The following is a 23,480-nucleotide window of genomic DNA, read 5'->3' on the forward strand; positions in this document are numbered from 1 at the left end:
ATTGTCACTCTGGAACCAATTCTAGGCAGCTCAACTAGTTTTTAATGTGTTTTAAGTTCCTGTAATAATTTTTGTTTTTTTCGAAGAAGTTAGTGCCACTCTTGAAACTATTCCAGGCAGTTGAACTAATTTTTAGTGTATTTTAAACACGTGAAATAATTTTTATTTTTTTTCATGTAGTTATTGTCACTCTGGAACCAATTCTAGTCAGCTGAACTAATTTTTAACGTGTTTTAAGTTCCTGTAATAATTTTTGTTTTATTCCAAGAAGTTGGTGTCATTCTAGAAACTATTCCAGGCAGTTAAATAAATGTTTAATGTGTCTTAAGCTCGCGGAATAATTTTTATTTTATTTCAAGTACTTAGTGTCACTCAATAAACTATTCCAGGCAGTTGAGTTAATTTTTAATGTGTTTTATGCTAACGGAATAATTTTTATTTTTTTTCTAAGTACTTAGTGTCACTCGGCAACTAATTCCAGGTAGTTGAACTCATTTTTAACGTGTTTTAAGTTCCTGTAATAATTTTTGTTTTATTCTAAGAAGTTAGTGTCACTTTATAAACTATTCCAGGCAGCTGAGTTCATTTATATTGTATTTTAAGTTCCTGTAATAATTTTTGTATTCTTCCTAGAAGTTAGGAACTATTCCAGGCAGTTAAGCTAATTTTTATTGTTTTTCCAAGTACTTAGTGTCACTCTGCAACTAATTCTAGGCAGTTGAACTAATTTTTAATGTGTTTTAAGTTCTTGTAATAATTTTTGTTTTATTCCAAGAAGTTAGTGTCACTTCAGAAACTATTCCAGGCAGTTGTGTTAATTTGTATTGTGTTTTATGCTCACGGAATAATTTTTATTTTTTTCCAAGTACTTAGGGTCACTCTGCAACTAATTCTAGGCAGTTGAACTAATTTTTAACGTATTTTAAGTTGCTGTAATAATTTTTGTTTTATTCCAAGAAGTTAGTGTCACTCTAGAAACTATTCCAGGCAGCTGAGTTCATTTATATTGTATTTTAAGTTCCTGTAATAATTTTTGTATTCTTCCTAGAAGTTAGGAACTATTCCAGGCAGTTAAGCTAATTTTTATTGTTTTTCCAAGTACTTAGCGTCACTTAGGAACCAATTCTAGACAGTGGAACTAATTTTTAACGTGTTTTAAGTTCCTGAAATAATTTTTGTTTTATTCCAAGAAGTTAGTGTCACTCTATAAACTATTTCAGGCAGTTGAGTTAATTTTTATAATATTTTAAGCTCACGGAATAATTTTTGTTTTATTCCAAGTACTTAGTGTCACTCTGGAACCAATTTTAAGTTCATATAACAATTTTTGTTTTCTTTCAAGAAGTTAGTGTCATTCTAGAAACTATTCCAGGCAGTTGAGTTAATTTTTAATGTGTCTTAAGTTCCTGTAATAATTTTTGTTTTATTCTAAGAAGTTAGTGTCACTCTATAAACTATTCCAGGCAGTTAAGTTAATTTTTAATGTATTCTAAGCTTACGAAATAATTTTTGTTTTATTTCAAGTACTTAGTGTCACTCTGCAACCAATTCTAGGCAGTTGAACTAATTTTTAATGTGTTTTAAGTTCCTGTAATAATTTTTGTTTTATTCCAAGCAGTTAGTGTCACTCTAGAAACTATTCCAGGCAGTTGAGTTAATTTTTAATGTGTTTTAAATTCCTGTAATAATTTTTGTATTTTTCTTAGAAGTTAGAAACTATTCCAGGCTGTTGAGTTAATTTTTAGTGTATTTTAAATACGTGGAATAATTTTAATTTTTTTTCAAGTAGTTATTGTCACTCTGAAATCAATTTTAGACAGTTGATCTAATTTTTAATGTGTTTTAAGTTCCTGTAATAATTTTTATTTTATTCCAAGAAGTTAGTGTCACTTCAGAAACTATTCCAGGCAGTTGTGTTAATTTGTATTGTGTTTTATGCTCACGGAATAATTTTTATTTTTTTCCAAGTACTTAGGGTCACTCTGCAACTAATTCTAGGCAGTTGAACTAATTTTTAACGTATTTTAAGTTCCTGTAATAATTTTTGTATTCTTCCTAGAAGTTAGGAACTATTCCAGGCAGTTAAGCTAATTTTTATTGTTTTTCCAAGTACTTAGCGTCACTCAGGAACCAATTCTAGACAGTTGAACTAATTTTTAACGTGTTTTAAGTTCCTGAAATAATTTTTGTTTTATTCCAAGAAGTTAGTGTCACTCTATAAACTATTTCAGGCAGTTGAGTTAATTTTTATAATATTTTAAGCTCACGGAATAATTTTTGTTTTATTCCAAGTACTTAGTGTCACTCTGGAACCAATTTTAAGTTCATATAACAATTTTTGTTTTCTTTCAAGAAGTTAGTGTCATTCTAGAAACTATTCCAGGCAGTTGAGTTAATTTTTAATGTGTCTTAAGTTCCTGTAATAATTTTTGTTTTATTCTAAGAAGTTAGTGTCACTCTATAAACTATTCCAGGCAGTTGTGTTAATTTTTAATGTGTTTTATGCTCACGGAATAATTTTTGTTTTATTCCAAGTACTTAGTGTCACTCAGGAACCAATTCTAGGCGGTTGAACTAATTTTTAATGTGTTTTTAGTTCCTGTAATAATTTTGGTATTTTTCCTAGAAGTTATAAACTATTCCAGGCAGTTGGGTTAATTTTTAGTATATTTTAAACACTTAGAATAATTTTTATTTTTTTCCAAGTACTTAGTGTCACTCAGGAACTAATTCTAGGCAATTGCACTCAATTTTAAGAAGTTTTAAGTTTCTGTAAAAATTTTCGATTTCTTCCAAGAGGTTAGTGTGACTCTATAAACTATTCCAGGCAGTTGAGATGGTTGTTTTTCTAGTTGATTTTCTATCGATTTCAACTGTCTGGAATAAACAATTAATTATTCATCTACCTGGAAAATTAAGAGCAATTCTTTTGAGGTTCTTGCCTGTTTTTTTCCAGTAGTTTCCAGGGGTGATTACTTCCAGGTAGTCAAAGTAGCTTTTCAATTTATTCCAGACAATTGAAATAATTTTCTGTTCCCTTCAACTACCTGGAAAAAATAATTAATTACGTCAATTGTTTATTCATCAATTGTTTTTGTTAATCAATTGTTTAATTAATAAACAGCTAATTTATTATTTAAATATTAATGTTTTTCTAAAAATATTAAAATTAGCTATAAATTGGTCTATATAAATCTGTTTTTTAGTCAGTGGCCCTAATTTTAACATAAGTATACTAAAACTGATTTAGATTTAGCACTTCTTCCGGAAGTAAGTTATTGTTATGGATTAGGTTGGATGTATATTTTTATTTCTTTTATTATACTATTTTTACATATGGGCGGTATTCATTTCCTACTTTAAGTAAGCGTTATACTTTACTATCCTATCATTTCTTGTAGAATAATTAATATTGATTAAAATTAAATTTGCAATGGGGTTCTTACCTGCATCTTTCAGTTCATCAATATTTTTGTCTATTTTTTAGTTTTCTTATTATATAAATATCTAAGTAATTATATCTATGAATGTATTAATAAATATTTAATACAAAAAAAGTGCTATTAGATTGGATATTATGGACGAAATACGGTGATTTTACAAAAAATTTTCTTACTGGGCAAATGTTTGGGGTGGGTGGGGGGGTAAGGGTTGTGTTAATGAAAAACAATGATTTTGCAGAAAATATATATTAAATATTTAATTTAAAAGCATTGTTTATTTAAATTTGATATAATTTTACATATAAATATTTAGTATAAAAATCCAATCTAATAACGTAATAGCATTATTACATTGGATAATATAGACGAATAACAGTGATTTTTCATAAGAATTTCATCAGATATTTGAGGTGTAGTAATCGGGTTTAAAAATTATTGAATTTTAAAATTTTACAATTAAATGCCGAAATGTCTCTCTCTTGTAAACAGAATCGAATATGATATACGTATATTTTACAGTTTAATAAATATACCTTGATCATACACGGTTGATAAATATACCAAAACCAAAAATGTACTAAATAATCGTTGAATAAATATATATTTAACGATAATAATGTATGAGGTGTTGCTTGGGCTTTTAAATTTCTTTAACCCTTTGTTTAATAATCAAAAGGTTACATCACAATAATATAATAATTCCCAGATACTAAGAGCAACGCGTTTTAAAAGTCAAATATCTTGCCCAAGGGGCAAATTATTGTTAACCTTGGCAATCGGAGACTTGTATAATAATAACAACGATACAATAACCCATTTTTAAATGGCGTATGTATTAGACAATGCTTTGAATCAGATTAACAACGGATTATTAATACGTTACGGTAATAAAATGTAAATTTCTTATTAAGAATCCCAAACTCAACACTTCGTTTTATCTGAATTTACATTAGAATAAGACAATATATTCATTTTTTTTTTCATTTCAGCCTATAAATACAAAATCAAGCACATTCATTCATAAGGGTTGTTTTACCACCAGGGATTAGGAAAATTTGCGGAATATGATAGAACGAAAAAACTAAACTTGTTTCATATAAATTACCACTAAATGAGTTACCACTAACTAAATTATTTTTTTTTAAATATAATTTTTCCTTCTATTACATGTATTTGTCCAACTTTGAGTTTACCACTTATGCGTTTGCTATAATTTAATAATAACACCTGAAATATAACTTCCAATAATACATGCCCTTAGTTTCCTAAATTAACTTCTGGTAGTCTTAAGTGAACCGGGAAGTAAATACGGTGGTAAATACATAAGCAGCACCGAAAGACAATAAGAAAGAGACAGAGAGACCGCACAAAAGAGCGGAGATTAGAGAACGAACAGCAAGACATTGAACATGACCATGGTATTGAATTTTCGAAGGTCGAGGAATGGCTGTTAGTTTAGTAGGTTCTTTGTGTTATACGACTACACGAACAACTAATAATGAATAGGTTTTATGATATATCGCGCCTAGAACATAACTGGGAATGTTAATTACGGTACGCGATTTTATTAAACCACCTCGTCGTAATAATTCTGAACCCACATTATCCAATGTGCGGTTTTAAGCTTGATATAAATGAGTCAATAAAGAATTGATTTTTTTGTTGATGGACAATTTGATTGCATGAGAGTTAAGCACTGCTTTTACTTTTTCCCTCAGGAGTGTATCTACTTGGTTTACTACCTGTCAAAGTTGCTTTAAGCCAACGGGTGTGTGCAATTGCAAATTCACTTAACAGTCATTTTATAGTCAGTCAAAAACTCGAACCTCATTTAAAAATAATACAAACAATTAATGTTCTGTCAACTTTTCTAATATTAAAATATACTCACCGGAGAACCTCGGTCCCCTTGCAGTATCCCAGTTCACATCAATTAACACAATGTTACACTCCAATATTTAGATATACGGCAACAGGATTTCTCTTTGTTTAACCACTAGCTAGTGTATATAATAGTAAGTGCTTCCCCAGACGCTCCACTGTAGCTAAACAGTAAGCACCTCAACAAATTAGACAGAGGATATATTTCTAGTGTAACCTCATGTTTATTTGTGTCAATCGGGGCCCAGGTAAGGTCTCCAGTCTTACCAGCCAGCACTCGAGGAATTGCGGATTCGTTCCTAATTGAACAGAGGCTTTCACGCCTAATTGTGCGGGCGCCAAAAGTGTTCAATATAAAACGGATCTATACAAACTTACCCATAATGGCCATAGTTCTAAAGATCAACTATTTCTCTTATATTCATCACTCAGCACCTCTTTCACACACTTCTTTCAAACGTTCTGACTGACTCACTCATTAGACCTTTTTTGTGTATCCTCAGGACTAATTATTAGGGAGTATTGGCCATATACAGTTTATTAAATATATAAAGTTATTTATTGATATATAATAAATATAGATTAAAAGAGTTTGGTTTAAAAAAAAAAAGAATAGTAGAATCGAACGGTATTTATTGGTTTATTAATTGAGTTACTTATTCCAGGTCTTTAGTTCGAAAGCAGAACTTCAACTTCACACGCAGGCGCACATGCGAGAAGCGAAACCGTACAAGTGCTCCCAATGTTCCAAAGCCTTCGCAAATAGTTCCTATCTATCGCAACATACGAGAATCCATTTAGGAATCAAACCATACCGGTGCGAGATCTGCCAAAGAAAATTCACGCAGCTCAGTCATTTACAACAGCATATCCGGACACATACTGGGGATAAACCGTACAAGTGAGTAGATTGAATGTGTTTAATTGATTTACTCATATTTGATGATTTATTCATACTTGATCTTGCACGTATAGCTCTAAGTTGAAAGGGTCAGTTCACATTTTAATGTATATGTTCTGAGGCAATATGAAGATAATGTCATAATATTTACGCGCATTCTTTAGACTCTTAAAAGAAGTCTCAAGAAAAACTTAAACATCCTGGAAAATGCAAAATCGCAAAACCTCTGAAGAACATTGGTAGCGATAAAACACCGTAAGGTCCGTCACTTTTCTTCTATGCGCCAAATTAACAAAGGTTCTAGTTATCTCTTTTCTGAATTGAATTAAGCTGTTTGAACGTGTATTTGAGCATAGACCTCCATATGAGAAACCATTACTCAAGAGATGAATGAATCTGAGCCTTGTACAGCTGTTGTATACAGCATTTTCGTTTTAAGAGGGCCCCAAGTTTTTGAGAAGCTGCCTCATTTATTGCCACCACATAAACATGCCAAGACATATTGCTTTTAACCTCCACATCTAACAAGCGAATTGACGAAGACACCAGCAAAGTAAGCTCGGATATAATAAGGCTTGGGGTGGCGTTCTTTGTAAATACAGCCTTAGAATCTTAGCTACATTAGATTGCACTCACCGCACTCCAAAATTATAGTAAGGTCAGCGTTATTAGTTGTTACCTTGCGAAGCTTATGGCCTGGGACCGCTTAAAGGAAGACAGCAATATACTGTCATCAGCAAATCTGTAAACTGGATTAGAGGTCTTCTCGAAAAGATTGATATATAACAGGAGGAAGATAGAGGAGAAGATGCATCCCTGAAGGATACCAGTATTAATTTAAAAGGTCTGAGAAAGTCTGTCCATTAACAATAACCTAGATCGATTCCCAAGGAAGCTTCCAAGCCAAGCCATAAGATTTAGCTGCCTAGAAATAAATAGTTTACTTCAGAAATTGACCAATTAATGCACAAAATATTACTACTAATTTATTTTTGGTGCTCAATTTACGAGAATATTTATATAGCATAAACAAAAATACGGCAAAAGAAAATTTTCTCTTGTTACAAAGATTCAAATAATCCATTAACATTTGTTGAATTTTCCGTTAAGTGAACAATCAATACATTTTTTGTTCACACAATTAAGGCATCCGTGACGTTGTTGTAATTGGTTCGATATAAAATCTCAACATTTTCTTGACAAGATATACTCAATGATATAATAAGTCGAACGCCCAGAAGTAATAATTTCTACAGCTTCATTTTTTGACAATGAAGTAAGAAGCAATAAAGTCTTAAATCAAGAACTGAAAAACAAATATTTGCAAGAATTTCTATAGACACTCATTAGTGGTCCATTGTGCACCTAAGTTAAAGAAGTAGGAGACTTCTTCATTAGCTCGTCACTTAGGCCAGCCAATCAAAGACAGTGATAACGTCGCTCTGACAACTGATCGACAATTGATCTCTTCAAGATAGGGTGGAATATGCCTAGAATGCTGTTTCTTATTGACGAAAGAGCAGAGGGCAGTAAGCAAAGTTTGTGCTCCATTGTCTCATCTTCATGGTTGCATGCGTTACATAGTGGACTCCTGCTTAGTTATATTTTAAAAAGGTGGATAGTTAATTGATAGTGACCAGTTTGGATGAACTTTGACTTCTCTCCATACCGTTGGGGCATATCTTAGCGGCGTAGTCGCTTTGAATATTCCCACCTGGTGGGACAATTACTGTTCCAAACTTCACTAAAGCAGTGCTGGGTAGATGCCGACATGTCTCAGGGATTTAAAGGAAGAGCATAAGGAGAGTGCCCATTTGATCGGCAAGTAGCCAATCCGCCTCCGAGGATAAGTAAGGATCCGATCCTCCGTAATTCTAAAGGTGGAATCAGGAAAATGTGTGTTCTTCCTGCTTTCTTGGAGGTTGGCAGTAAATAAACCATCCTTCTTACGTAGCTTGCCTATTTCCCGACATGGGTCTTAATTGAGAGGTTTTAGCAGTCTCGCAACATTGGTATAGTTTTCTATTTTTCTGCAGTACGTTCTACATGCTTCTTTTGCTTTATCGAAAGCTATTTTTGACTCTGCCCTGAGGTTTTCCAGTTCTTGGTACCACCAACCAGAGTTCTGATAACGCCTCAGTGGGCATGACTTTATATATGATAGAGGTTTGGATACTAGTAGCGTACTGTTGCAATTCCTGCTCAGCATTAAGTGCTTTAATTTCTACCGTTCATACGGCCTTATCAAGACAAATCCACATCTTCCTGCCCTATTTCAAAGACTAGGGCGTGACACTTGCTGGTGTCGTTTTAGTCTCACGATACCATCTCTTTACAGAGAGGTCGGTATTTTACCCTGCAAGTTGAAGCATCACAACCTCTTTCGGGGCCAGCATTTCTCCTCCTCACGTTCCCAGAGGATAGCCTTCGTCAACTTGGGCAACTTGTCCACAGCCACAACCTCCAGGTCGGTGTAAGTAGGTCCACCATTAAGTACCACTACTTTTGCTTGAAGCCAACCCAGGGATGCATCGCCATAAATAGGTGATCCTGACGATTTCGCCTGTGTAGGACGACGACAAGATGGTGGGTGGCTCTAATGAGCTATGAACTATAAGGAGAGGCTTCTTGTTAGAGTCGGCAATAGTCACGTCTAAGTTTTGCCTTAGCCACGCAGTCATTTACCTTGAAATGAGAGGAATTTTATTGTGGTTCCCAACTACTTGGACGGCCAGTTAAGGCAAGCCCCCACAAACAGAGGACTAGACAAAGTAACTCACTCCGGCAGTTTGTACTGAGCAGGCGTTTACGGAAATTAAAATATTTCTCAGCGATGTTAGTCTAAATACTTTACTTTAAGTCAATCTTAGCTTCGTCAAAACTCTCCTTAATTTATGGCTCACTGCTGCGAGATCTCATGACTCCTCCGGAGTAATAGGGGACGCGCGTTGTCTTGCTGAAAAAGGACGTGTGAACGGCCCTTTAGATAAGGTAGTAAAATGGTTTGTAGGACATCGTCAACATAACGCGCAATCGTATTGCCTCGAAGAAAGAAAAGGAGTGATCGGCTAACAAAGGTAATAGCCTCCAAATCATTACAGTCGTGTATACATACCTTTTAACAACAAATCCAATATTACGGCATTCTCCATATACTTAGACAGAGTCGCGGTTCATCGCTAAAGATGACATTATGTCATTCTACTGTGGACGGTATGAAAAAAGACTTAAATGCGACTACAGAGTTTAGGTATAATAACAGATAATAACATTCTTCTCCAAATCATTGATCTGAGGTGTAGTAGCAAAAAGATGTCTAAGGGCTAGTTATCTGAAGCGCATATTTTGACGCTTTGCCTTCTTCGTGTTCAAAGTCAAAGTGAAAATGTGCTTTTTACAATTGTTGTTCACAAAACAATTAAAAGTACCTACTTTACCTATAAATAATAAAAACATTATTAATATAATTTTTGTCCATAAACTCAACACCATACATTAAAATGTAGAAAAGAATAAAAATAAATACATAATATACATACGAAAAATGAATCTTCATAAAATTCCAATAAAGAATAATATGCCTTCCCCACTAAAAGTATACGCAGTCGCTGTCTAGATATATTCATTGACGTTGCCTCTTTAATGTTGCGTGTTAGGTGATTAAATTCCTTTATGCCTTCATAGATTTCTGCGTCAAGATAGATGTAGGAATAAGCAGATTCAAGCTGTTTACTTGACAAGTCACGTACCTGGGATTTTCTGTCACGAATTTATGACGATATTTGTATAAGATGCTAGCCACTTCCAGTATGTAGACGGTAAGAACACTCTTTGATAAACAGAGGTCTACAAGACTCTCCGGGTTTTGCCAAGGAAATGTACTGGAGAACTCGTTTTTGCAGAATTAGAATTGACTGGATAAGGTAGTGGCTAGTATTTCCCCAGAAACAAATGCCATATCTAATACGCGAGTCAATCAAAGCAAAATAAAGAGATCTACTTAGCCCTGCTTCCCACGCTTGGCAAGCTTGTAGAAAGATTGGTAAAAACTAGGATGATGGAATTTCTGAAACGGCATAATGTTCTTAACCATCAGCAATTTGGATTCCGGACGAAACTGGGTACATCTGATGCTATTTTCAATTTTTTGGAGAGTCTGTACATGGTGTTGAACGCTGGGGAGAGTGCGGCGGCGGTGTTCTGTGACTTATCTAAGGCCTTTGACTGTGTAAGTCACAGAATACTGCTACAGAAGCTAGAAACCTATGGATTCAGAGGAGTTGCTCTCGACTGGTTTCGTTCTTACCTATCTAGAAGAACACAAAGGGTATTCTTTGACAATGATATGTCATCCCGTCTGAATATGGACGCTGGTGTACCCCAGGGTTCTGTTCTTGGACCAATATTGTTCCTGCTATATATCAATGATATCTCTCAAATTCCAATTAGGGGCAAATTTACTATCTTTGCGGATGATACAACATTACTTTGGCATGACACTGACACCAAGAGATTAAGGAATATTGTTGATGAAGATTTAATTCTTGTAAAGTCATGGATTAACTTTTCATATTTCTAAAACTAATATTTTAACTTTTAAATGTAACCTTGGAACTGTCACTTTGGCAAAATGAAATAATAAGTCCTTCTGAAACATGCAAATTTTTGGGCCTGACGATTAATAAGCAATTAAAATTTGAAAATCATATCTCCTCTTTATTAGGGAAGTTATCATCCAACTGTTATGCTATTAGAGTAATAACACATTCTCTGGGACTTGATGTGGCCAAAATTGCCTACCATGCTCTTATAAAGTCTTATCTGAGATACGGTATTGTGTTTTGGGGTGTGTGCTCTCAGTATTTGTTCAGCTCTCTATTTATTTTGCAAAAAAGAGCCATACGCTATATGTGTGCAGCTCTCTTTCGTAGCCCCTGTAGGCCATTATTTTTAAAACACTCTGTCCTGACATTGCCATGCCTTTTTATTTTAGAGACTGTTTGTCTTATCCACAAAAAATCGCCATCAACTTGACCCCCCCTCCTCGGGTTACAATCTCCGAACAACCTTCTCTTTACCTCTGCCTATCCCAAAAAGTGAGTCGATTAAGTCCTCTTTTGTGTACGGGGGCAGAAGGCTTTTTAACCACCTACCCCTTTATATAAGGCTAATAAATTGTGAAAAACGTTTTAGGAAAAATATAAAGAAACTCTTGCTTGCTAAAGCATTTTATTCTGTAGACGAGTTTTTAAATACAATTTTTTGACAGTGAAGAGTTTTGCGCAGCGTAATTTGAATTCTTACTACCCTTTCTTTGGGTGTGTTCTATATTCTATGTATGTAAGAATTGTTAAAATTTTTATATTTTTGTAAAAGATTATGTTGTCAACTATCTTTAAGATTTTATATAATGCTTTGTTAACAACAGATGATGTTACGTAACAATAAAGCTATTTTTGACTTTGACTTTACTTACCGATGCACCAAGTTCCTCAGTTGTTAATTATAGCGAAAAACAGCCTGAAAATATTAATTTAGCAGGATCCACAATATGCTTTCCAAAAGCACGATTATCATCTATGGTCAATCTAAGAAACCTGCTGGTGCTGTGTTGCTTGTCAACGTTTACTAGATCATTTACATACAGAAGAAAAAGCATTGGACCCAAGACAGATCCCTGTGGAACTCCTCAATTTACTGAATCACACCCTGAACCAATAAACACATGCTGACGTGGATATTTTAGGTAGGAGGCAATCCAACCTTACGCTAGGCCCTTGAGGCCATAGAGTTGGAGCTTTAGCAACAGAACATAATCAAATGCTTTTGACAATTCGTTCAATTGTTCTTTTACCTTCTTCCTTTCCATATTCGATACACACGCATTACCATCATAGGCATTACCCCTGTTAAAATCGGTAACATGGTGATCATTTTGACGTCTTCGAACTCGAGGCATTTTGTTGTATCTCTATTATTCATCTCCCAAAAAAGATTTTCCCTCTACAAGAAGTAAGAGATAAAATTTTAACAATGGTAAATAAAAACAAAGATGAAATGTTGTCGTTGTTACCATAGCATAATTTCAATATAGTCATTATGTTGCCGAAAAATGAAGTTGAGGAAATTATTCATTCTGGATGTAACACGTCTTATGTCAGTGAATATATTTTTTATACTAGACTCTACTGCATAAAGGCGTTGATATTTCAAACCTTTTTGCTATTAAAATCCGTTTTGACTAGACAACCCAAAACGATTTTTTGATGAGGTACTATAACCAATATATAAATGGTGAACTTACTGACTCGAAGACACCATGACTACCTCAACATTCATAATTTACTAATATTTACCTAATACCGTCAACAAACGTTAATTTATTAGTCACTAAACCTCGCTTACCGAGGCTCGCAGTAAAAAAGGTAAAAAATGCACGAAAAAAAAGTGACTAAACAATCATGCCATTGAAATGTTTTGCGGCGCGGCACGGCGCAAAGAATTGTAGCAATAAAAAGCCGATTAAAGGTTAATTTACATGATTTGTTTCATCGCTCTCCGTTCGGATGGATTATCTACCGTTATAATAACGTTTTTATTTGTACAATAATAGGCGCTTCGCGAAATTTGACATGGACGTGACAAATTGTATACGTGCGGGAGTCGGTAACTGCACCCACAAGTTTTGAACTTTCTTTTTGGTATTGTTTTTAATTGTAATCTTGTTAGTATATTCGGTAGGAATCTATAAATGCACAAATGATAGGATTTATTTATTCAGGTGAAGCCAGTAAACAGCCTCGTTTTATTCGTATTTCTTGAACATGCATTAAGAAACTAATAATTACGAAGGCAATAGTTTTCTTCAGCCCATGTTTTCCTTGTTGTGCTGATTTTTTCTGACTCAACCCGTTTTATCAGGATTTTTGTAGGGCAAAATTAACTGAAAAGCCCAATACACAATTATCTGAAGATTTTTGAATAATTAGTTTAATGAGTCTTGTGCTGAAAGTGTTCCTCAAAATAATTCACGCACGTATCTACAACAAAGGTAAGTGGAACATCACTGAAACTCACTTCGGCTTTCGTAATGGTCTTGGAACACGTGAGGCACTCCTTGCGGTCCAAGTACTTTTTTAGCGATACAGGGATGTTCGTTGTAATTATAGGAGCAAGTGGTAATGGACACCAAGGATAAATGGATCATTTATTGGGGACAGAAGGCAATCGTGTGATTGGAAGGAGGGAATTCTGAAGCTGTTGAACTTCGTCGTGGAGTAAGATAGGGATGTATATGGTCACCTCTTTTGTTTAACCTCTACTCTGATATCTATAGGAGAGTTCTGGATGGAATTTATACTGGAATAAAAATCAATGGAGAAAATATGAACAACATTCGATACGCCGACGACACTGTCTTGATAAGGTGGTCTAGAATTCAATGCCAAAAAGATAAAGTACACGGTAATTAGCAAAACTCCAGTACCATAAATAGCACTGATCACGGTCAATAACGAGGTCGTCGAAAGGGGTGGACAAATTCAATTATTTAGGAACTATTTGAATCTTGAAGGATCATTCTGTGGAGATTAAATTTCGCATAGAGAAAGCACGAAGTACTTATTACATTAGAATAAGAACCATGCTCACTAACGAAGAACGATAAATTGATACATCTACCCGGTACTCCTATACGAATTGGAGAGCTGGACATTTTCTAAGGCTATGAAGTAAGGAATTGAGGCCTTCGAGATGTGGGTTTACAGAATGACCTTGAAGATACCTTGGACCAACCATATAACGAATAATGAAGTCATCATCATCTTTGCACTGATTATATCCGGTCTAGCAACGACGGCTCTTGCCGGTCTTTTGATTGATCCTTTCGTCGAGATTAGGCGCCATCTTTTTATGATTCTGGGTCGCATCTAGGTGCTTGGACTTTTGACTTGCTCGGAAGATAGGAACCGACTGGTCGGGATAGGTTTTGCTGCATAAGGTCTGGGTGTGATGGTATTAGACGCGAGCCTGTGGAACAACAGACCACGCCCCCTCAGATTGCGGAACTTTTAGCTAGCGAGAAAAGGTCGGGCGGAGGTGTGAACGTAACCGGTCATTTACGGTGTTTTTGGTGATCGATTGAGTTTATGACGGTCGGATTGGGTTTTGTATGGTTATTAAGGATAGGAATTGAACACGTTAGGAAGGAAACAAACGGACACTGCGAGAGACTAGACCTCGACTCCCAGCAATAGCTTGATAGCCGGGTTTGAGTTTAATCTCTCAAGTTTTGCCATTAGGTTATCTATTTCCTTTTCTAAGATCCCGTCCGGCAAGCTTAAAAGGTTCAGGAGATTTCTGTTTTTAATTGACAAATCGGGCCGTTTCATGTGCGATGATGTATTGCTATCCTTTGGCTCCGCCCTCCTGTTATTAGAGTCCGAGTTGGTTCTCAAGGTCTCAGCGAAGCTTTTTTTTTATTGTTTGTGTTTTTTATTATGTTTGGGTTTTTTGGGCAGCGCCAATAGCTCGCCGGATGGTCACCGGCGTAAATGCAATACTCAGCCGAGGTTGCTCTGTTTTTTTAACATTCTGAATAGAAATGTTCGCCCTTGCGCTTATGGCAACGCGGCTTTGCGTTGCAATTACTCAGGACATGACCATATTCCTGGCAGCGATGACACTGCCCAATTTGCTTTCTGTTTTCAATAGTCTTTAGCGCTGGTCCTTAAGCGCCCAACACGGACCCTAATCTTTAAAATATTGTCAATTTCGAACACACTCTCCTGTTCTTTGGGGACGAGGAATCTGACTGCCGGTTTTAAACTAGCCCAGTTCCTCCGGCTCAAATCCCTTCGTCCTCAGCTCCTCCTCGACCTCTTCTAACTTAAAGTTTTGGTCAAGTCCTCTCAATATCACGTTTAGCTTCCTATCCTCCTCAAGGAAGAAGGAATGGACTTCCATTTCCTCCCCCTTGAGAAGACCTGTTAATGCTCGGTGGTCATTTGACGTTTTGGGGAAGAGTGCTAATCCCAGTCTGTCTTTTTGCACTTTTACAATTTTTTTTTTTTTCACAAAATAGCTTGTATTTTGCGGCCCAGTTTTTTGTGTCTCTTAACACTACTTTTGGGACTTTATTTATATTTGTGATGGGATCAGTGCTCTTCCCCTTGCTCGCCAAGGTGCGGTTATTTAAGGGCATGTAGAGTGGATTTTTTTTAACTTTGGAAAGGGATTTTCAGTGGAGTTTTTGGTAGGATCTGAAGCTGACGATGTTGAGGGACCTGGCTCCCTGTTTGTGGTTATCTCAGGGTAAACCGGTTCCAAGGCCGGCTCGTCTCCGTCTTGAGAAAACGGAGACAGGCCCGCGTCTGGTTCTTTTATTTTTGTATTGTTCTTTTTGATTTTTATCACTAGCCAGACCCCCCTGATCTGTCAATTTCTCTTTCAGTTTAGAGCTTTTGATTGTAAGGGTTTCTTTTTGGATCAGCACCTCCCCGAGTTTACCTTTTAGGTCCGAGATCTGCCCATTGAGAGATTGATTCTCTAAGATTAACTTATTATTCTTCTGTTTAAATAGTTGTATTCTCTCAATGATCTGAGAATTTTTAAGCTTAATCTCATTCATCTCATTAGCACTTCTCTCAATTTGCAAATCTCGTTCCCGAATTTTTTCCTCGAGCTTGCGTACTCTCTCCTCGCTTTGTCTATCTTCCGCACTCCGGGGTGACGTTTTGCCAGCTCCCAGGTCGGGGTCTGGTGTGGTTTTGATTGTTTTGGAGGATAGTCTAGGATCACGGGATTTATATTGAGGTTTAAGGAACTTAGAGGAGTCGTCCAAAGTCTTACCTCTCTCTTGTCTACTTGTCATTCTCTTTCGGTCTTCACTTTTGGTGGATCTATCTGTAGAGTATCCATCGGACATGTCCATTGTTTGCTTTTCTTTTTTTTTTCGACGATGGTTGTGCCCCCCACTGACGATGGGGGGCGAGTCGACGTTTTTCTCCGCCGTTCCTGCTTTTGAGTCTTCTCTGGTTGTTGTGCGAATTGGGTGTTCCACGCTGTGTATTTCAATGGATGAACTTTACTGACTGACGTGCACTTATGGCGACTGAGTGTCGAATGAATGAATAATGAAATGAAACAAATAATGAAGTACTAAGCTGAATGAAGTGTCAATCGCAAATCTTACTCACAATTAAAAGACGAAAACTTCAATACTTCCTACGTTCGTTCCTACAGAACATCATACAGTGCAAAGTAGAAGGAAAGAGAGGAAAATCTTCGCAAAAGGTGCCACCTACACTGAGCTGTTTAAATGTACAGGGTGTCCCAAATTCGAGGGTGACCATTGGAATCTCGGAAACCGTAAGAGTTACAGGGTCGGTTAAATGCAGGCAAAGTTGCGCAATTTGGAGTTTAATAAAATGACTTCTAAAAAAATTTAAAATTCCGGAGTTATACGAAAAAAATTGAAAATTGTCAAAATCCTTTTTACCTTCTACCGACTTTATTTAAAGAGACATCGGAAAACTAAAAACAGTTTTTTATTGCCACTTCTTATGTCCTACAACATGACGCAAAAAAAAAATTAATTCGACGTTTCGTTTTTTTTTTCGACCATCATCAATTGGGTTTTATTGGGTTTTCTCATTTTAAAAAAGTATTTTTATTTGCCTTTAAAATGAGGTATCGCACTTGCATATCCGATTACTCCTTCTAGTACTTCCTATAAGTGCTCAATTGATTTTATATAAACTGAAGCTATAAAATACTCTGTATTTGATATATATATTTTTTTAAACCAATTCAATGAAAATGTATCCTTTTGTACGATTTTCGACAATTTTCGATTTTATCCGGAATTTAAAAATTTTTTAAACGTCATTTTATTAAGCTCCAAATTGCGCAACTTTGCCTCCATTTAACCGACCCTGTAACTCTTACGGTTTCCGAGATTCCAATGGTGACCCTCGAATCGAAGTCCGAATATCGCAAAAATTGGTAACGGATAGAGCATAAGAACAGTAATAAAAGTAACTTTATAATCACCTTATAAAACACGTAACTCTCTATATGCTTAAATACCCCACACTTTCCCGGAAATTAACCTATATCTCTCGGTACGCAAATAAGTCATTCTAAATTAAAAAAAAAAAACACACAATAAAAATAAACAATAAAAGGCTAATTAACAAAGTTCAAACAATAGCGTAGTCTTTGGCATTGATCTTGATCAAATAACACGCGATGGTCGCAAAAAATGCAAATTAAAATCCCTATAAATTAAAAAAAAAAAAAACGCGTGATTTCGTCAAAACAGTTGAATGCGTTCGGTCTCGATCCGATTAACAATCCAACAAACAATTAGAGTTGAAATGAATCAGATTTTTCCCTGACCATGTAACAACGTGCTTCGCGGGGCAACAATGAATATTTATTGTCGAGAGAGAGAGCGCGACTTACATTTTTTTATCTATCGCCAAGGTCGATGTATGTAACAATGAATTTATAGGAAAATAGGGTTCATATGCGTACAGGTTATGCGTCCCGAGTAAGATTTAATTTTATTATATAAACAAACTCATAATAAAACTCGTTGGCATCATTAAAACAACAGAAATTGAAAAGAACTAAATAAACACAACTCCTGCTATTCCTCTTGCTAGATAAACACATTGTGATTATATCGGAAACAAAATAAACGTCTTTTAATTGCAACCAGAGAACGAAAGCGAAAAATCCTGTTCCCCTTTAATTTTAATGGTTCATCTCTGATGTTTTATTAATGTCTTGCGGTTCACCTGGAGGTCGTAACATTTACCAACTTATCTCTGAAATATTTGTCGGTGAATAACAGTAATGAAGCCTGTAAAAGCATAGGTCTAAAAATGAACACTAACAAAATATGAAATGAGTACTTTATTGGGAACATGTTCACATTCTTAGCAATCCAGATATTCCAATAAATTTAAAACAAAAAGTGCACGATATGTGCGTTTTTTTTACATATGACGATGCCTGGTCTGGAGACAATGACACCCAATTCCATGCAACTGTCTGGAAAAATTAAAATATTCGTCCAGGCAGTTGAGTGGCAACTATGACCTTTTCTCTCTGTCTGTCATGTGGACAAATGCACTGGAAGAAACTTAAGTAAAATCTTCTAGGCTCTCCTATATTCTTTTCTCTCTTTGAGATGGTTAAATGCACTCAACTGCCTGGAAAAATTTAAATATTCGTCCAGGCAGTTGAGTGGCAAAAGTGCATTCTGAAAAACCAAGTTCTGCATTATATATATATACCACTGTGGAGCCATGGAAAGTCAATAATGTCATAGTATCATATCATGTATTCCGTATCATTGTAAAATTCTGTCTTTCTATTGTGGCTTATCCAAATACATATGAAAACACTCATTTTATGATAATTCTTTGCATATTTTAAACTGCGTCCAGAAGATAGGTCTTAGGAGAGACAAAATCTTGACTACATATCTCTGTCAGTTAAAAAAAAAAAAAAAAAAAATGCCATTGACTTTGTGTCCTTCCAATCTGAATTTTTATTATTAAGAGGTCTCTTTGAGAAAAATGAACTACTTTTTTAAATTATCCCATTTCGTAGGAAAACACTCATTTCATGATATTTCTTCACATATAACCTGTGTCCAGGATATACGTCTTAAAAGAGCCAAAACTCGTTTTTTTTTGGACATATCTATCTCGGTTGTTTAATATATTCGGTACCATTCTTAAATTGTGTCTTTTTATTATGGTGTATACAATTACGTATTTAATTCTATATATTAATAATAATTCTTCGCTTAGTTTTAAACTGCGTATTACGAAAACACCTTTTTTTGGGTTAGGCTTGGCTATTTCATCAATGAGATTTGAGAAGCAATGAGTTTATTTTGTGTCGAAAAAGACACCTAAGAAAAGTCTCACGAATGAAAACCTCAATCTTTAAATAAAACCGTTAATCCTTAATGCTTATTTCCAAAAACTATCTTCCTGATTTGTATTTCGATAATATAGTACTTTATTTCCATTGACATACAAAATACAGTTAACATGTTATAAGCCCTTTGTAATTATTCGTAAAATAATTTCTACCAATTTAATAGGCCAATGAAATTTAATTATACAATTTTTTCTCCAGGTGTAGACATCCAGGCTGTCAAAAAGCATTCTCGCAGCTCAGCAATCTGCAATCTCACTCGAGGTGCCATCAGACCGACAAACCGTACAAGTGCAACTCGTGCTACAAGTGCTTTAGCGACGAACCCTCATTACTCGAGCACATTCCAAAACATAAGGAGAGTAAACATTTGAAAACGCACATTTGCCAGTACTGCGGTAAGAGTTACACGCAGGAAACATATCTGCAAAAGCATATGCAAAAACACGCCGAGAGGACGGATAAGAGACCACCGATTGGACCGGGATTAGGTAAGATTTTGTTTCATGTTTTTCAACATTTTTTATATAGAAATATTTATATAGTTTATTTTTTCTATAGTTTAAAATTCTTATTTATTGCTTATTAATAACACCAAATTAAATATTAATTCACCATAAAGGGGTCTGGCTATTAAGTAACGAGACTGGTTAGGAAAAATGGTTTTACTATGAAAATTTTTTTACATTAGAATGCTTCCTTCAATAGACTTCCCTGCCTTCACCACTACATTTTTTCCATTGATCGAAGCAGTGTTGGAAGTCTTGTTTTGTAAGGGTCTTTTGAAGTTCTACTGTATTTAGCTTTACTGCTTCCATCGACTCATATCAGGGCTCTTTCAAAGCATTTTTTCACCTTCAAAAACAAAAAATGTCGCACGGTGCTAAATCTGGCTAGTATGGTGCATGTTCGAGCACTGGAGTGCGTTTATCGGCCAAATACCGCTTCACAGATGGCGCTTTACGGGCCGGTGTGTTGTTCTGGTAAAAATTTAAGAGTTCTTCTTCGAACTCTCTTGGAGTGTTGCTAAAACTGACAAATCGTCAAAGTCTGGTTGACAGTCTGACCCTCTGGAACGCATTCAGTCATCACGATACCGTTAATGTCGAAAGAAACGATCACTATTGCCTTGAATTTTGATTTGGCTCTTTTGATTCTGGACTATTCAGGCGTCTTCCAATGCATCGATTGGCACTAAACAGTGGACCAGTGAAGTTGACGGACAAGATGTAAAGACAGTTACATATCAGTGGTTGAGGAAAGTTATTGGGGTGATTCCTTAATATACCATTTTGTTTATTAATGCGATAAAGTATATTTTTTAAAGCATCAATATTCGTTAATATTTATCGTTTATCTTTCATATTTGTAGATACAATATACAGTATAGTAGACTAAAAGGCGTTTTTCATTTCTAGACCTTTGAAGAAAATCTTTGACTTATTGCAGGCAGTTGAAGTTGTTTTGTATTTCTTCCAAGCCTTTGAGGGCATTTTTAATTTATTCCAACTTGTTGTCAAGTCTTTTGCCATTTCTTCGATGTTCCACAAGAAAATACAAAATTAAATTTAAATAGAGAAAGTAAAACTCAATTAAGGGACTTAATTAAAAAAAAAGGAGCCCTGATACTACTACACTGACAGCTGACATGACATTGAAAAGACACATGACACGTGACACTTAACTTAATCGTAGCACAAATTACCGGAGTAAAATATATGATGGCAGGTTTGTCAAATCTATCTGTTTATATTAACTCCAAGTTTATATTAATCTCAGGCCTTCGAAGAAATGATTGACTTATTCCAGGTAGTTGAAGCCATTTTCCTATTCTTTCAGGCATTGAATGGCATTTGAAGATATCGTTGGCTTATTCCAGGCAGTTGAAGTAGTTTTTCTTTTCTTTTAGCCCTTTGAAGACATTTTTGACTTATTTCAGGCACTTAAAGTCATTTTCCATTTGTCTGAAGCATTTCTCTTTGGTTCTTAAGCTACTGACTTTTGACTGAATACCGTTGATCCTTTTTACCAAGTAAAGTTGGGCTGACAGTAGTTTAAGTTGGTTCTCATTGCATTTGATGACATTTTTGACGTATGCCAGTGCAGTCTGAAGAAATGATTGACTTATTCCAAGCAGTTGAGTTCGATTTCTATTTCTTCCAGAGTTTTCAAGACATTTTTGAGTTATTGCAGACAGTTGCAGGTGTTTTCTATTTTTTTCTAAAAACTACTGCACTGACAGCTGACATGATATTGAAAAGACACATGACACGTGACACTTAACTTACTCGTAGTACAAATTACCGGAGTAAAATATATGATGGCAGGTTTGTCAAATCTATCTGTTTATATTAACTTCAGGTTTATATTAATCTTAGGTCTTTGAAGAAATGATTAACTTATTCCAGGTAGTTAAAGCCATTTTCCTATTCTTTCAGGAATTGAAAGGCATTTGAAGATATCGTTGGCTTATTCCAGGCAGTTGAAGTGGTTTTTCTTTTCTTTCAGACCTTTGAAGACTTTTTTGACTTATTTCAGGCACTTAAAGTCGTTTTCCATTTGTCTGAAGCATTTCTGTTAGGTTCTTAAGCAACTGACTTCTAATTGAATACCATTGATCCTCTTTACCAAGTGAAGTTGGACTGACAGCAGTTCAAGTCGGTTCTCATTGCATTTGAAGAAATTTTTGACGTATGCCAGTGAAGTCTGAAGAAATGATTGACTTATTCCAGGCAGTTGAGTTCGATTTTCATTTCTTCCAGGCTTCTGAAAAGATTTTTGAGTTATTGTAGGCAGTTGCAAGTGTTTTCTATTTTTTATAAAAACTACTGCACTGACAGCTGACATGACATTAGGAAGACACATGACACTTAACTTAAACGTAGTACAAATTGCCGGAGCAAAACATTTGAAGTCAGGTTTGCCAAATCTATCTGTTTATATAAACTCCAGGTTTATATTAATCTCAGGCTTTTGAAGAAATGATTGACTAATTCCAGGCAGTTAAAGACATTTGCCATTTCTTCCAGGCATTTGAAGAAATCCTTTATTTATTCCAAACAGCTGAAATCATTTTCCAACTCTTCTCCTTAGGCATTTTTGATATATTCCAGGCCCTTGAAGTCATTTTCCATTTCTCTCAAGTAGTTCTTTCAGGCTCTTACGTCACTGGATTTCGATTTAACATCGTCAATTTCACTGTGTGCCTATATCTTCAAAGATTAGTCAATATTTATCCTTTTTTGGATAGTTGCAGTCCTGCAGCTGCTGAATATTGTGCACTATGACCTCTAATCATCAGCTTTAAAACCCCTGAACTCTAAAGTTTCCTTTGTGTGAACATCAATCCAGTTACAAGCAAGACTCAAGGAATTGTGTACCATAATAGAGATAACTTAAATTCCTTTAATGTTCATAAAACTACTTGAATGGTTGTGATTTTATTGTTCTACTGAGGATTAAGACTAAATCTATTAAAGAATTTGACACTATCGACACTTTCGTATAAAAATCCACGTTTCGATGCAGGTAATAATGTTTCTCATCAGTGAAGATGTAAGCAGACTTGTTGATGCAACAGCGTCAGGTTTTTTAGCACCAACTTCGCACAGACTTTTCATGTGTAATTCCTCATGTAAAATTGTTCTAACCATTCTTTTATGGGCGTTTACAGCCTCTACAAGCACGTACAATTTGGTTGATTTTGATCACTGTTTACGGATCTATCTACTTCCTCGGTTTGGCAGACGTCGTATATCGACTGGGTTTTGTCGAGTCTTTCGCTTTCGGTTCCTTAATTTCCGCTGTAGATTTGGTTGCTTGCACAGTAGCGATATTCCACGTCTTAAACGTAGACCCGGTACTCAACATGTTGGTGTTTGGCGAGAGTATTTTAAATGATGCCATCGCTATTGTTCTTACTACAGCAGCATTAGAATCAAACCATCTCACCATGAGTACCGGAGAAGCGATTGTGGTGGGCATAGAGAACTTTTGTTTCGTATTTTTCGCATCGGCAGGCATTGGAGTGGTTTTCGCCCTCATAAGTGCCCTACTATTAAAACACGTGGATCTACGTAAAAATCCGTCCTTGGAATTCGCCATGATGTTAGTCTTCATTTATGATCCATATGTCTTAGTGACAGGGAGACCTGGGCGCTGGTCATCTTGAATGCTATCACAGCCTTTTTTAAAAACCTTACACTACTCAGAAACACACGCACGAGATAGAAAATTGTCCCCATAGACCTATTGCAACAATTTGTAGGGAAATTTAAAATTGGTAGCTTGCTCGT

The 23,480-nt window shown here is 35.5% G+C and overlaps 1 protein-coding gene across 4 annotated transcripts in view; it reads left to right on the forward strand.

The window, feature by feature from the left end:
- LOC126738967 (zinc finger protein rotund) overlaps positions 1 to 23,480 on the forward strand; it is a 539,771-nt gene that overhangs the window by 513,486 nt on the left and 2,805 nt on the right. For all 4 annotated transcript variants that reach the window (XM_050444475.1, XM_050444477.1, XM_050444473.1 and 1 more), the window contains 2 exons: positions 5,990 to 6,225; positions 19,387 to 19,676. In XM_050444475.1, the coding sequence (XP_050300432.1) occupies positions 5,990 to 6,225; positions 19,387 to 19,676 (526 nt within the window). The remainder of the gene's footprint in view (positions 1 to 5,989; positions 6,226 to 19,386; positions 19,677 to 23,480) is intronic.

The sequence above is a fragment of the Anthonomus grandis genome, chromosome 7 (genome assembly GCF_022605725.1).
Source record: "Anthonomus grandis grandis chromosome 7, icAntGran1.3, whole genome shotgun sequence".
Classification (NCBI taxonomy): domain Eukaryota; kingdom Metazoa; phylum Arthropoda; class Insecta; order Coleoptera; family Curculionidae; genus Anthonomus; species Anthonomus grandis.